The sequence below is a fragment of the Amblyomma mixtum genome, chromosome 9, assembly GCF_055824585.1.
Source record: "Amblyomma mixtum isolate Tamu chromosome 9, ASM5582458v1, whole genome shotgun sequence".
NCBI lineage: Eukaryota > Metazoa > Arthropoda > Arachnida > Ixodida > Ixodidae > Amblyomma > Amblyomma mixtum.
In genome coordinates, this window is record NC_143020.1 from 118,353,613 (window position 1) to 118,369,218 (window position 15,606).

The 15,606-nt window shown below is 44.0% G+C and overlaps 1 protein-coding gene across 2 annotated transcripts in view; it reads right to left on the reverse strand.

Moving 5' to 3' along the window:
• Window positions 1-15,606, reverse strand: part of amon (prohormone processing protease amontillado) — a 175,175-nt gene that overhangs the window by 22,712 nt on the left and 136,857 nt on the right. For both annotated transcript variants that reach the window (XM_089561657.1, XM_089561656.1), the window contains exon 3: window positions 9,916-10,047. In XM_089561657.1, coding sequence (XP_089417783.1) covers window positions 9,916-10,047 — 132 coding nt within the window. The remainder of the gene's footprint in view (window positions 1-9,915; window positions 10,048-15,606) is intronic.

The window sequence follows — 15,606 nt, forward strand, 5'->3', positions numbered from 1 at the left end:
ACGACAGCCACTATTCTCCAAAGTGCATTTGTTATGCCGTTCATTTAATCAGGCAACCGGAATGGGAAGAACTGTGAGGTTTACGCCCGGAAATTACGAGCTTGAATAAAAGAAGAGCCATTCAGTGCGGTCGATGAAGAAATTGCGCAGGCACATGTTCGAACAGGCAATGTTGCAGGAAAGCCTGCGTTAGACGTGTGGGTAAACCTTTGGAAAAACCAGAAAATAAAGTTGTGATTTAGAGCGGCTGTTACAGCTTCGTAACGCAGTATAAGACACAACTTTTGTACGCCTGTCTCTTTTGTACGCCTGTTTAATGCTCTTTCTTTCTCCAGAGCAGGTGTGCGCGAGCAGCTCCATCTGACGCCCTCAGGCTGATCTGCGCATGCGCAGTGGTGGCGCGCGATAGCTGTACGCTCTATGCTAACTGTCTGTAATGTCTCGAGCTGAGCTGTGCTTTAAAAACTTCAATGAGAAAAACAAAACACCCAAAATAGGGTCGGGTGCTTGTTGCGTTCGCATCAGAACGGCAATCTCCATGGCATTGCTGGTAATAGTTAATCTCAATATTTAACCAATCGGTAGGAACTGAGACAAGCCAGCACTAACTAGACAGACAAAGCTCTACTGTATGCCTAGTTCCTGTTCACTTTTTCCCTGTTTCCTGCGCGCTGCTTAATCATAGGATTGTGCCCACATGTATTTGATTTTTGTTTGTGCTGTCTGATACACTTCTTTCTTTGAGCGCAGTTGAAAATAGCCACTCGCAAACCAACCAACCTGCAACGCTGCTTTACTGAGTCAAACATGGTTGAACTAAAGAACAAACTAACCATTAAGTGACAGAACGAAAAGGTTTGCCATAGAGGAAAGTCTCAAATATTAGGAATGAGCTAAATTAAAAGAGACAAAGAAAAAAAAACATGCGCAAGCAATGAAGAATTCTATAAGGTAATCCGGTGAGCCAGGGTCGTCTACGATGGAACAAGAAACTCGTGGCTAAGGCCACGGGCCGCTGGCCTTTTCATATCTGGCTCGTTATGAAGGACCCTGGACGGCGACGTCACAACTAGGAAGTAGGCCGCTGGGAAAATAAAAAATAAAATAAAGATCAAGAGAAAAGAAACGAGAAAGCCGAAAGACCGCACAAGCTCCGAAGCGCTGGTACCGCGCGGTGCAATCATGGGACAGTAGCAATCATATGAAAAGGGAGGGACGCGGCGAAAAACATGTTTGCTGAGGGGAAAGAGTTTGCGTTGAGGAGGAAAGTAAAAGAAACGGCGTGTTTTTGTGCTAAGGATAAAGAACGAAGGAGAGGGGGCAGAGGGGGGGAGGGGAGGAACTGTGAGCATAGCGGGGTGCCGAAGATGGAAGACAGGCCGCCAGCAATGCTTGGGAGAAAACTAACTTCGTCGGCCGGCAACAGTGTTATTAGGGAGCCACAGAAGGGGCGGGAGCTGGCGAGCTATATGGATGGGGAAGAGAAGGAAGGTTAGGGAGAGGTGGTGAAGGTGGAGAGAGAGAGGCAGGAGTGATGGGGCAGAAAGTGCGCAGCGAAGAGAAGACGCAGGGCATAGTTTCCCCGCCTCAGCCACGGTCGCGGTTTCCGTAAGCGGCTTACGTCAGCGATCGGAACGTCGTTTCGGAAGAAGGGCTGCAGCGCCGCAGCGAATCTTCGAACGAACGGACGTGCGTTGTATATGTCGTTGGTGGATCCTCCTTCTTACCTCAGCATTGTTTGCTTTGTATTGCTTCTACGTGGTCTGCGCGTATGACGCAGTGCAGACGAGATGTGTTTCGGCAAACAGGCTTAGGAAACATGGCTGCAGCTTCTACAGTGCGGCAAACCAAAGAGAATGGCTGGTAACAGGATTTGGAGAAGCATGTACGAAAACATACGAAAAAGTAGACATGATAAAGGAAGATTGATTGAGATATAATAAATGACAAGCGTATGGCGGCGTCGACGGTGTACAGAGATGGGTTCGCACTGAGAATAACACCCTTTGAGAACTCTTAGGTAAACTCAAGTAATCGGGTGATCCCATAGCTAGCGGAGAGACTGATGAAAAGAGAAAACAGTGACTCTTTAGTGGGAGATGGTGGTGATGACAATTATGATAGAGCTACTTTGGGATTGGTAGCCACTGCTCCATGTGCAAGGCGAAGCCAAATAAAAACAAAAGAAGACGATATGATATTGATAAAAGCGATGGCGTTTACGATGCTCAGTGGCTTCCTTTTCTGGAAGAGAAGGCACGAGTTTCGTCACCTCTGCAGAAAGTGATTTCTGCTTTTGTACATTTTCGTGCTGATAAGCTGACAGTAGCATTTTCCTATTCACTACTTCGTTATCCGTAACGAATCACCTAACTTCGTTTCGCTTTATCCACTATGCTACATAAATTACCCCTCGACCAAAGCTGTAAGAGTGATAAGATTGGCAAGTTGGTTTTCCTTAAAATAGCTGAGGTGACAGTGCAAGAAAACACGAAGAGAGAAATAGAAAAAAAAAAACAATGACACGAAACGCTAGCGCTCCGTTTCATTATCTACATTCTTTGCCTTTTTTTCCCCCTTTTCTCTGTCCATGTTCACTAGCTAGCGCTGCTTGTCGTCGTTTCTTTTTGTCTTGCCCTATTTCAATGTTCAATAGCCGTACTTCTTGATCGTTTTTAACTGAAGGAAGATAGGGTAGCACCGCTTCAAGAGTTGCCCACAATCCCTCTGGGACCACCGCTGTCTGCCTTTCGACAGAGAAGAAAATTCTTCATTACATAGCAAAGCAAGCTCCCTTGGTGTAGTTTCTCACTGCTGTTCTGCACGTAGCTTTCAAACCTTGCCAATTTCTTAAAACCATAACAAATCTCACTCGAGAGCACACGCGCTGTAGCCTCTAATCTTACTGTAGCCTATTGATGGTACGCATGTAATTTCTCTCACTATTTTTTTCATCTTTTATCAGCGGCCGAATCGATGTCGTAGAGCGAAGGCTCCATGGCTTCGGAGCAGATATCCCCTCTGAAGGCTGCCTCTGGTGCAGTTTAGCGAGTCGTAACAACATAACCCAAGGAATGCCGTTTAGAGTTTCAAAAGAGGTAAGAAATCAAAAAGGAATTAAAGGAACTAATCTCATAGCGAGCTGCAGCATGTACAGCTCCGTCATATATCACTGTCAACAGATGTATAATTTCAATCGGAGGCATGCCGCTGACTTCAAATAGCCTTTGTGCTCAAAGCCTTCCCCAGAAAATAAACATTTACTCTTGAAAAAGATACAGAGCCTAGGGATATGTGATCTAGCAGCAGTAATGCTAGATTTAATCATATTCTGCACATGCCCTCAATATTCGACATAAAACCGGTTAATTATTCGTAAATATTATGATTGCTGGCTACTGTTTCGCGTGATAATAAGGGTCTTACTGCCTGTCGAGTGTCAATCAGACGCCAGTAAACAGGCACGTATGTTTGGGTAAACTACATTCTTTGACGGTCGGTTAATGCTGGAACGTTCAGAAGTTACCATATAATTTTGCGGTGTAAAAAATAATAGTGTAAAAAATAGGCACAGGATTTGCCCCTGTCTACTTGCGCCGCATAATATTGCAGTAAGGAGCGAACTAATAAAGTGAACTATTTACTTTGTTTTCTGAACAAAGTAAATTCAAAGTAAAATTCTAAATGCACAAATCAAGCAAGTTTTGTGTACACCGCAAAAAAAAAAACAAATTCAGCCACATTAGTGAAAAATAAAAGGATCAAGTCAATGAACGATAACAACTCGGTTCTTTTGCTGCGTTAACGCATGCACCAACGGCTGATTTAGGGTGCTTGTACACCGGACTGCAAAGCACCTGTTTACATTAGAAGTTTAACTATCTGTAGCAACACCCTCCAGATGTTTTTATTTCAAAACAGTTTAGGTCCCTCTAAACGTGAATAGATGAAACGACATGAAATCATAAAACCAGCAAAAAAAAAAAGAAAGTAGAAACGGATGATAAGTTTGAAATTGAAAAAATACACATTTCTTCAGCAGAAAATATTTTTGAGAGTAGTTGCTAGTAGAAACGGTGGCGACATGCTTTGAAGCAGGGGAAGATGCTCAGAAGCGCTGAGTTTGTGTGTAAATCCAGCAAAACGTGTCTTGATGTCATGAAACAAAACCAGTCGGAGTAATTGAAGAGCAAACACAGCGCCAAAGCCGCTTACAAACTTGAGACTGTCGATCATAAAAATTTTAAGCGAACTTCCGGGTAAACACTAGACTAGCTGCGCTTAGAGGCTTGAAGTTTTAATTCAATACGTGGGATGATCCCGTTTTAATCGGGCTACGTAGGTGGAGAAGAAAGAAGTTTGAAGGGCGACATAGTACTAGGCATTTTTATTAATAAACTGCGCGCCAGAAAAAAAAAACACTGCTGGATGTTTCGCTCAGGTGTACAATGTAAGTGAAAGGATTTTATTGCGGTGCATTTCTTCCCGACTTCAAAGGAAAAAGGATTACCATGTTCACTCCCACCTGGTAAATAAAAAATCAACCGCCTTAAACCTAACTGCTGGTTCGGCAAAACCGTATTCTTTTGTTTAGTTTTTCTCGGTTTCAAAGTATGGTGCTTAGAACATACAGTTCCGCGCTTTCTTCGTTCATTTAACGAGAACTGCCGCTATCTGAGTCACCAATGAAATAAACGCGGCCCATATCAGCTAACGTGGCCGAGAAAACTGCGATGCCAGGTAGCACTTAAGAGTTGGAGAATACTTGGAACTCAGAACGGTGGACCCTAAGACACGTGTCACTTATCGTATTAAAAGTACAAACTAAATAAAACGATCTTTCTTAAAGAACGTGCGATAACATGTGCCGGATCGTTTTTCTTTTTTTCACTTGACAAGGCGCTGCTTAATATCACACGCGACAGAGATTAAGAAATTTTATTTTGAGAGTACTGTTTTTTGATATAAATATATCTTTAATTTCAGTGTGCTGGGATGAACGTTCACAATGAAAGAAAAATTTAAATTTGACATGATTTTGGAATAAAAAAAAACACGTTACTGCGCTCAAATAGCGACGTATGTGCTCCTGATTTCCAGAGCCCCATAAAGATAATTTTCTGACATTAAGCACAAATTTCCCAACAGGCTTTGCTTGACGAAACTGAAAAAGAAAGATGTCAAAAGAATATCGAACCCCTTCACGCGACAGTGGCCATTTCTCGGCGCAAATTTTATTTTACTGTCCGAGCAACTTATGCCGGCCTGAAAAAAAGGAAAGTAGTTGGATATTTCCTATCCGCAATTTTATTTTGTACTTCGTAAAGAAATTTCGTACAGTGTTGCAAGGAGTGGAGGTTGTAATATCGAAACGCCAGGATTTGTCTGATGAGAACTCAGAGATCAAGACAACCATTTTGTCTGTTTCATAGACGCACGAAACGCTAGAAACGCAAAAAGAATTAGCCCCCGATTTATATCGTTACACTTAATACGGCCTAGGTGCGTTGGCAACTTGTCTGGACCCTTCGCACACTTTACTTATGACGGTTTCATAGATAGCTTACGCGCCAGCGATTTCTGCCTCTCTACTTGGCTGCAGACGAAACCGGTTTGCCTCGTTTGCTTCCTTTTCACTAGGCTGCAGCAGGCGCGGAACCGGTTTTCCCCCTTCATCATGACATCACCAGGCTTTACCAGGACGCATAACTTCTTTTCCGATAGTGACCCACCTAGAGTTAGCACACAAAAAGGTAAGGAGGATTTCCCTCTCGCCAGTTTGCCCCGCGTAACCTGTCGCCTGCCAACCCCTCTTCGTCTACCCTCTCTCACTTGAATTTCCCTCTCCACTTACAGAGGAGAGGGGATTTCCCTCTCTCCGTCTTGTCACCTGCCAACCGTGACAGGTGGAAGCTGGCAGGTTGAGGTTTCCCCAGGACGCGTATAGTCTTCTTCACTAGTGTCCCACACAGCGCTAGCGCACTGAAATACATTATTTAAAAACTAACAAAACCAGTCTGCATGAAAACGGCAGACGACGCTCTACTAGGTTCGCTGTTTTGAGCCATATTACTTCATGCGTTCGCTGGTTGACTTACAGAAGCATTCAGTTTAGAATGTAAAAGGTGCTAATTTAGTCTGAGGCAAAGAAATTACTGCTAGGTGTTGCGCACTCCCAGAAAAAAATTATGATTTCGCACTGCACACAACCGCATATAAAGCGCCTAGAAGGATAAACACAGAAACCCTGCAAACACAGTTTATAGCATATTCGCATATCAAGATTTAGCGCTAAGTAACATTACGTACGCAAACGCATTTGGGCACAAGAAATTAGAAACTTGTTACTCGATCCGCGAAAGCGCAAAAAAAAAGGAAAATAAATCAAGGGATAATTTGGATCGAAACTTCGTCCGGGCGACACGCCTAAAAACGGACCACACAGCCCAGTCCTGGTCAGTGAGGAGACCCGTGTACGTCTTCTCTGGGTCGATATTCAAGCAGTCCGGATCACGGCAGCTCAGAGTGCTCAGTAGCTGCGTGGGGGAAGGCACGCACGCACCGAGGAGGACAGTACGACATCGTTGTTTGCATCGCTCTTAAACGTGCGTGCTATCATTCGCTGTCTCGCAAACTGCCCATCGTTAGCCTCATTTTTCAGCCCACGTGACAGTGTGATCGAACATGGAGTTGCTTTCCCAGCGCGCTCTATGAAAAAAACTAAACGATGCGGAAAACTAGAGCGATGGACACATTTTTTTTGTGACATTTCTCTTTATGTACAGTCATCAAAGAGCGAAACGCGATCATTTGAATCACAAAGCGTTGGGCGATTTGGTGCGGGAAACAGGAGAACGGCAGTGCAAGTACGACAACACAAGAACGAGAACGAAGCATGCGCACACTACCAGCTGTTTATTTAAAAGGAAATTGGAATGTTTATAACATCGAACTCCGGCACGTGACACATCGCACAAAAACAGCCAGCAGCTCAAAAGCATTTAAACCCATCACAGTCGGATGATCAGGCTGCCACCTGCTACAGTGGACGGGTTGTGAAGACGCCACAAACTCACGTGACCTCTCTCGACCAATCAGCAAATTTCGTCACGTACATAGGCGGGGTTTCGCTGTGACGACAAATCTAATGCTATCGCATTTTAAAAAAGTCAGTGTCGTCGCCCTCTTTTCGGTGGCGATCAATTCTTTTTTTTTTCAACCTTCTAGTTCCAAAAATTCCATCAAGGTTTAAATTTCATTATGAAGCACTCCTCTTTGCTCACTATTACTCCCTAGCTTGCGCTGCGTGGGTGCCTGTTCTGCTCGCTACTAGAGTTTTCTCTTCTATTGCGCCTAGTAGCTGTTCACTTCTAGTCTTTCATGGAAACGCTTTTACGCACTCCCTTATCTAGTTACCATATGGGTTGGATGTTCTTGCTCGCTAAAATCAGCCGGCCGAAAACGGCTATGACATTCTTTTTTTTTTTATGAATGAGAGCATTAATTTTCGGTTTTCCAAGTGGCTGGCTCTTGCTGGCAAAAAAAACTACTACTTTTTGCTCACCTACTTCTTAACTCTCTTCTTCGTAAATGGAAAAAAGAAATGCCCTCGTCAGCGCATTTGTGTCCCTGTAAAGCGTGCTTTTTTGCTTTAAGCCTCTTTGCGTGGAAAAGCCATAGAACCGGAGAAGTGAAAAAGAAAGAGATACGGTAATGTCGCCTAGTAAGGAAATTGTTTGGGTAACTATGATCTTTTAACAGCAATAAAAATTAAGGTTAGCTGAAATAAACAATCGTAAATAAAGCTGCCCAAGTAGAGAACTCAGATTCGTGAGCGCTATAAGGAGTGGAACGAGCTTTTTCTGGTTACTGAACTTTGGGTTACATGAAAAGCTGCAAACGTGAAACCAGTTTTTATGGAAGGTACATTTCTCGTTAGGCTTTCCCATTTTGAATCAATACTTAGTGAGCATGAAAAACATACCTTAAAAATTCAGGTAGTAATGCGCGCAGACTTGTTTGCGATAGGTTTGCCTGGAACGATTTCTTGGCATTCTTCTTAATAGTTCTAAGCTAGGGCAGAATATTCCATCTCTTGATGACCGTCAAGATATCCACGCTAAAAGATATGCTTTGTTTTCTCTGAATAGACACCTTACATCTGCCTGTCCTTCTTAACTGAATGTTGTGCATTCTACATTATTTTAAGCATTGCTGTTGGAAGCATGCACTTCGACCCGGTTCATCGGACATGCTGGTGGGAAGACATCGGTGGGGAAGCCAAGAATTCGCTACCAAGTACACAGTGGTAGTGTCGTTAACGCCACTTGGTTTCTTTTGGCAACGAGCTCTTTCAGACACTAAGTGACACGTTATAAGTTTGTCAGCTGGCTACTCCTTAGGGAAAAAGACACTCGTTTAACGTTGCTCTCAATTTCTGTGGTCACCAGTTCAGTCAGAACGCTACACGTGTATGCCTAGGAAGATATATTGGCAGGTACGTTGGGAACTGTGAAGGATTGTCTCCCTCTATTCCCTTCCCCATGTTTACAGTTGGGCGTTATGCCTGGCTTAACCTAGTGGAAGACAAAAAGAACCGGGAAGGGAACACCTAGAACAAATAGTTTCGTATGCCAAGCTTTGTTTTGGTCTTTTTTCGCTTCTTCACCAGCATGAAAACTGACGGAAGGCGATGGAGACTTCCAGCAGCTCTGGAGATGACAGGAAGCCTTACACGTTGGGAAAACAACCCGAGTGTTTACACGACTCGAGGACCTCGTCTAGAGTCACTGCTCTCTGTTTGGATGTCGTTGCGGCTGTGTGAGATTGCAAGACAGAAGATGACGACGTCAGCAGTAGCTAGGGTTTGAGTGCTTGCCCTCTATTGGACTGACATAGTCGGTTGGCCTCTAGGTAACAATATCAGGTTCAGGAAATATTCCAATGTTCCAGGAAGAATATTTCTTGTTTTGCCAATTGCCAAATTACGCAATGCATAGATTCGTTCAACGTTGCTGAATTCTAATTGTAACTATACAAATTAATCCCTGCGAAGATAACCGCAGCTGTCTGGTAAGAGTCATAAGACCAAATAACGCGTTGATAAATATGGCATGCTTGGCGTTTAACGAATTTAGTAGTAATTTTTTGCTAATTCATTAATATTTATTCCTTAATAAATACCTTCACTAAAGAGTGCAGCGCTTAATAAGAAATAATTTGCTGACTCATCACGTCGCAAAAATTCTAGCTTGCTTACTCACCAATGTCTAGAATACGAGATAAGCATAACTGCCTGCCAATACACAGCATATCAACCCGTTTATCATGTCTAGCGCACTGAATAATTCCTGAGCTGGAAGTCTGCATACATCCAATTGCATAAACATTGCTCATAATTTATAGTCGCTAAGCAGCTATTGCCTAATATTGTGTGAGTATTGAGCCCTATATTAGAAATCAAAATGAAGAGACAACCTTCTAGGCATTTTGAGATGGAGCCTTTCCTCTAGAGCATAGTGAACGTGGTAGAGAGCCTTATACTGTTTTAGAAAACAACATAAAGCTGCCCGTAACAACAAAGCAACAAAGCTGGAATGTTTATTCACATATTAGTAATTTTAACGGTTTAAGTACAAATGGGGCGGTGGTGTGAGACATGATTTTATTTATTTTTGTCTTTTCGCTACAGCACAGAGGTGCACAAAATTTCGACATAATTAATGTAAGGATAATCTATTCTGGATTGTAGACCCCCCCCCCCTCCCCCCCTCCCTGCATCAGCACCTCAGCTGTTGAGCCGTGTTCAGACCTTATTTTACTATTTTTCTGTTGCGCCAGTCAAGCACCTGACTCTAAGCTCCACACGGCGAACGGGGTCAAACATTAAGCAGGGAAAGGGAACAACATGCTTACCAAGTACCACTGGAACGGGAAGTAGGGATCCGTCGGCTCTCGCTGCAGCCGCAGGTTCTCGGGTCCCAGCTTGAGCTCCGTGTAGCCACGCTTGACCCGCTTGAATCCCGTCTGCTGGACGGCCGTCTCCACCTGGATTGTTCCACAGGGAGGGGGGGGGGGGGGGGGGGGGTCAATGAAGCACAAAGTCAGGAGCACAAAATATACCATTGTCGACAAACTGGTGACGCCTTCATGGGTGCTTTTAAGAGGTAAGTCTTTGTCAAAAGTTTAGAGCCCAAGGGGCTCACTTCCAAGCTTTACATTGGGACTCCCGGAGCATGCATGGAAGTGCTACCTATTGCAGGAGGCAGTACCAGAAATATTCTCATGTCCAGGAAATTTGGAGCGCTAGAGATTCATTAAGAACGACACAGTGTGGCTCAAAAGATAACCCCCTGGGCTCCAAACTTTTGCAAAGGCTGTACAATGCAATAGCCTTTGTTGCTTCAATCACAATCAATCTAGCAAAAAAAGTCTTAGAAATCAAGAAAGAAATTCTGAACTTTAGTGTAGTCCTTGGGTGCAACGGCACGTTTTTGATTAAATCGTGTAACACTTCATAGAAGCTAATGATCTTGAGATAAATGAAAGGTTGAAACGTGGTATTTAAATTGCAACGAAGAAGACACTGCCAGTATTTCACTACAAATGTAACATAAAGGAAGGAACAGGAAAGGTCGGACGAAACAGGTCACAACGAAATCTTGCGATCTTCATATGTTGCGTGCGGTGCTCTCATTATTAGGCTGCGCTTTTCACTCCTTTGACTTTTTTTCACGTGGGTACTTAAGCGTATGCGTACGTAACCTGGCGTCTAAAACATTAATTAGTGTCACTTGCGACGAAGGTCACGTGTTTGGAATATTCCCTCAGACTGCATTTTCTGCGCGAAATGTCAAAGACAGGGCCAGCAGTACAGCGGGAAAAACCACGTTATGTCGCGCACGTTATTCGGACCCCAGGAACTCATTACGGAATTGCTCCAGTTCTTTTCGCACCGATGATTCCGCCTTGTGCTCCGATTATATTAATACCAGACACTCCGCAGTTCTGCTGTGTCTGTGGTCAACTGCTCTGGCGAGGTATACAGTGCTATCCAGCTAAACTACCTCATCTTCCCGCGTTCCCGTTTGGAATTCTCTGATATCATGCTAGGCCTGCCATGTATGGTAATCAAGAGTGTTCGGTTGGCAGGACCACGTTTCACGTCGAAATCTTTCCCAGCAGTTGCATTTATTCGTGCAAGCTCTGCCTAACCGTAAGTGCGGTTGATGTAGTTTCGGGAGTTGTTTCCGCTGTAAGTGTAACTAGCGATCCCTAACCAAATTACGGAAACGTGGGGCGCAGCTCCATTTGCAGAGCTCAAATGGCACGTTGCGTGATGACACATACAGCAAGACGAGTTTTCTCCACACGTGATAGCGGATAAATAATATACCTGAATACAGGGCCCAGCTACGGGCAATCAGTGTTACTGCATGCAAAACTACTATAAGCGCACACCGATAGGAACTTCGTTGACCACATGATGTTGGAGCTGCGCTAACTTAAAAAAAAAAACTGGCTATACAACAGCATAATGTTCTGATGTTTTTATTTTCTCTTTTAATTTGTTTGATTTCCTTCATATTTATTTGTATTACTTTTTCTTGTTTCTTTCATAGACGCCAAATGTGTGAAGACACACCACCACACATTAAAAGAATTAGTTGCAAGTTTTCGCTTCTCGTGTGTGTGTCCAATATGTCGTGTGAATTAAAGATACCACGACCATAACACAATGCGATTGCACCAGCTAGACTTGTCCGAAGTTCTATTGCTCACTGCTAACTCAAAATCGAGAGCCTAACGCCATATGCACTGTGGAGGCCCGCCGCAGTAGCAGCGGAAATTATTTAAGACCGCTTTTTAATTTTTGTTGATCAATTAGGTGTTTAGCTTCGCTGAATGCGCCTTAATCGTGACCGTAGCTTCCTTTACCTTGAACAACCACCGAATAGTTTCTTACATTTCATCACGCAGCGGTGACAAGATTCAGGCAAAGAGAGATTATAAGAAAGTGAAAAATAAACTCTTCGTTCGAACTTGCACCTTTTAAAAGAAACTGAACTCGTCGGAGGTCCTATCGACGCTCGGCAGTTGTCGAAGATCGGAATTCCCGTCGCGCTCTGCCGCTATCAATTTAAAGGTGACAAGGAGCCTTCGAAGTAAGGGGTCTAAAACCCCAAGAACCTTTAACATCCGAAGGGTGGAGAGTTGGGCTTGTTGGTTTAAGATCATGGTAGAAACAGCGCTGACACAAGACGAAGCAAGACGACAATACAGGCGCACTACACAACACCATATCGCTGAGAAGCAAACTGTTTTGCCTTGTTGCCTTTGGCGTAAACGGCATATACATTTATAGTGCAAAGCCCTCGGACCACTGGTTTAACAGCTGGGATGTACAGAGCGGCTGATATTTTAACTCCAGGTTGCAAAACTCTTAGAAGGTGAGCAGCAATGTCGCACTCTCCGTTCCAGAAATTTGCAGTTTAGTTTTTACAGGTGGCGGTCACCATTTCTATTGTAAATTTTCCATGCTGTGGTAACAAAATTCACTCGGTTTGCTTTGAAACGTGAGGAATGATCCTTTGGTTTTCAACATTTAAGTACAAAAACACGTGTAAAACGTCATGATGTTTTAAAAACTATAATAGGCTTAAGGCGTTGGTACAAAATAGGCACCCGAGGAAAAGAGCAACCAGTCAACCTTTTGCTAGCAGGGGATAAAGGGGGAAACACAAAACAAAATTATGCGGCGAAATCGGTTTACACGTCGACGTCAAAGCACATATTTCCATGCTCACTGTTTTGTGGAATATCATTTACTGGTTTCGCAGTTAGCATAACGGAACATCGTGATTATGATACAAACAGCGGTCTATTCGTGTGGAACAAAACAATTACTCATAGTCGTAGCCAACTCCGAGGAAAAACTCCAAGTCTGCTGCGTACACGACTGCGCACACAGCGTCCGAGAGGGTAAAGTAGCCAACCATATATATCTTGCCACTATATATCTACTACATATCTACTATATATCTACTTACCACTATAAAGTAGCCACTATATATCTTGTATGTGCAATTTCCGATACGTACCAGATACCAAAGTAGAGAGAAGACAGGAAGAGAGGCTAGCGAACTCAGGCCTCCCCTCCTTTGTTCATTTTGTTTTGTGATACCAGGTGAAAGATATTTATTTATTTGCTTTAAAAATACGGTCCATAAACATTCACACAGAAAGTCATGAATCAAAAAGTGAAAGCGATATAAATTGAAAGGTAATCGAGCAAACACAGCTCCTAAACTACAAAATGCAAGGGCAAAATACAGACTATCAGTATACAAAGGTGAATACAACAATACAAGCTATGAAAATATAAAGTACAAACATACTGATTTATAACTCTGAGAATAAGATGTTAATAATCAATTACATTCCTGATGCATATCCTGATGCTAAGTCCAAAGTGTACCTGTGCGTTCGTATGTGCATCCTGTACGTAGGCGGCGCAATCACTAGCATAGTTGCCCAAAAATTTGCCGCCAGAGAAAGTATGTTTTTGAAGGTAACTCTCGTCTCCGGAATAAATGAACCTCAATTTTTCACCGAGCTTGCCATGTGATTAGGAGGCTACGAATGCGATGGGATCCTCCGAAAGCGAACGCAGCTCTCACTGGCTACCCGCTAACCTTACGCAACCAAACGTCAGTGCCAGGCTCGGAGTGTGAGCGCATTTATTAACCACATTAGGAGTTGCTAAACCAGGCGGGCTTTCGAAGCGCACGTTTTTGTTGTGACGTCATCGCTTTCATGTTGAGAGCTCAACGTCGATAGGCAACGCGGCGGAGCAGGGGTCGCCTCTACGAAGCGATGTCGTAAGAATTAGCAACGGGAGCCCACAAACCACTCCAGGCTGATTAATAGTTAAAAAAAGGAGAGCTGTTTGTTTCGCAAGTATTTACGGATAATCTTTCCTCTGACGTCAAGAAAGGCTTAGTAGTACGCACACGTGTGTGCGTGGGATGTGGATGCGTTAGGGAACAGCAAACAATCAGCTTAGAACAGAGATACCCAGTAACGAGCAACGGAGATCACAATGCAACTCAGATGCGATGTTTGTTGTGAGTTGCGGCTCTTCGGTTCACTCTAAAGGCACAATTTTGCGGCGTTGGTGGATGGAACGCCTACGCTCTGACAGATACATACGCACGCACATACGAACGTGCAAACACGCCAAGCGCGCGAATAGGACGGTGTGTTATGACGTGTTTGACGTTTTAAAGCTTCGCAGAGGATTGAAAGACATGGTTGTTTCATCGAAGACCGAGGTTCAACTCCACGGCTTCGCGTTCATAAACATCACATCAACACCCTAGCAGTTGCGTTACCATGGCGGTTACTTGTTAGGAAAAGAAAGGCAGTGAATATCCGCGTACAGAGTGATTCATACTATTTAACCTCGTAAAAGGACACATTTTCATCGAAAATAGAAGCAGAACGTTAATTTAGTACCTGTACTGCCATATTCCAGCAAAAAAACAAACAAAAAAAGCTTCGGACGAGCACTATTCGTCTTAAGGCGGACACAGGGTGCCAGAAAACACACGGCAAGCTGGAATCGCCATGCGCCAGAAATGACAGTCAACTTTTGACGAGCTTGGCCCGTCCAAGTCGTCTTGAGGGTAAGTACTGATTTTTTATAAAAAAAAATGATAATAGCTATAGGACATCACTCCGGAGTTAGATTATCTGGCTACGCCGATGTCTTGTTCAAGCACATCTGTAAATAATTATTTGTTAATCACCTAGCTAACCCTACTTCACTAATTCCTGCTCTCAGGCGAAATCTGTGCTAAATAAACCCTATGAATCCTGCATATCAAATGGAAACAAATGCGTACACATTCTTAGAGGAACGGTGTTTTTTGTGCTTTTCTTTTGAATGCTTAGTGACGTCTTTCCGATCCTCGAAGCAATTTGTTCACTCTGTCCTCTACCAGGGGCAGTATCACGTTTTATTCGGAGAAGCAAACAGCTCGCTTTGTTCGCATTATCGCTCCACGTTAAATTAAACGCGCGCTTATTCGCGATATCCTGAATTAATCTCAGACTCGCGCTCAGCACGGGCAGGGGCCTCAGCGTACGAGAAGGATTCCGTGCCTCGCTGCGTTTCGTTCTAAGCGCCTCGTAAAAATCTCGCCCGGCAGGCCACCCGCGAGGCAGCTAATTTAACCCACATTAAGGCTCGCCGCGGGTGCACGCCTGAGAGCCTCTTCCCTACTTCCCTATTCTGAGCCAAAGCGCCCCCTTTCCTCCCCCCATTTTTCGCTGCCGACTCAGGGACAAATTAAATTTCGCTATCCTCTGCGGTTTTTCCGAGGAACTATAGGAGGCGCGCTGGCAGTGAGTCGAAAATAGACACATAAGACAAGGAAGTCAAGCGAAGAAGTCGGAGGAGATTCGGGATGATTTTGTCTAGTTCGGAGTTTTATAAGGGCGGGCCGCGGAGCCTGCTGTTAGCCCCCGCAGTGGCAAGGGGCGGAATTGCAGCTCTAAGTGAGTAATGACGACGGCGACGGGTCGAAAAACAAGGCGGGGCAG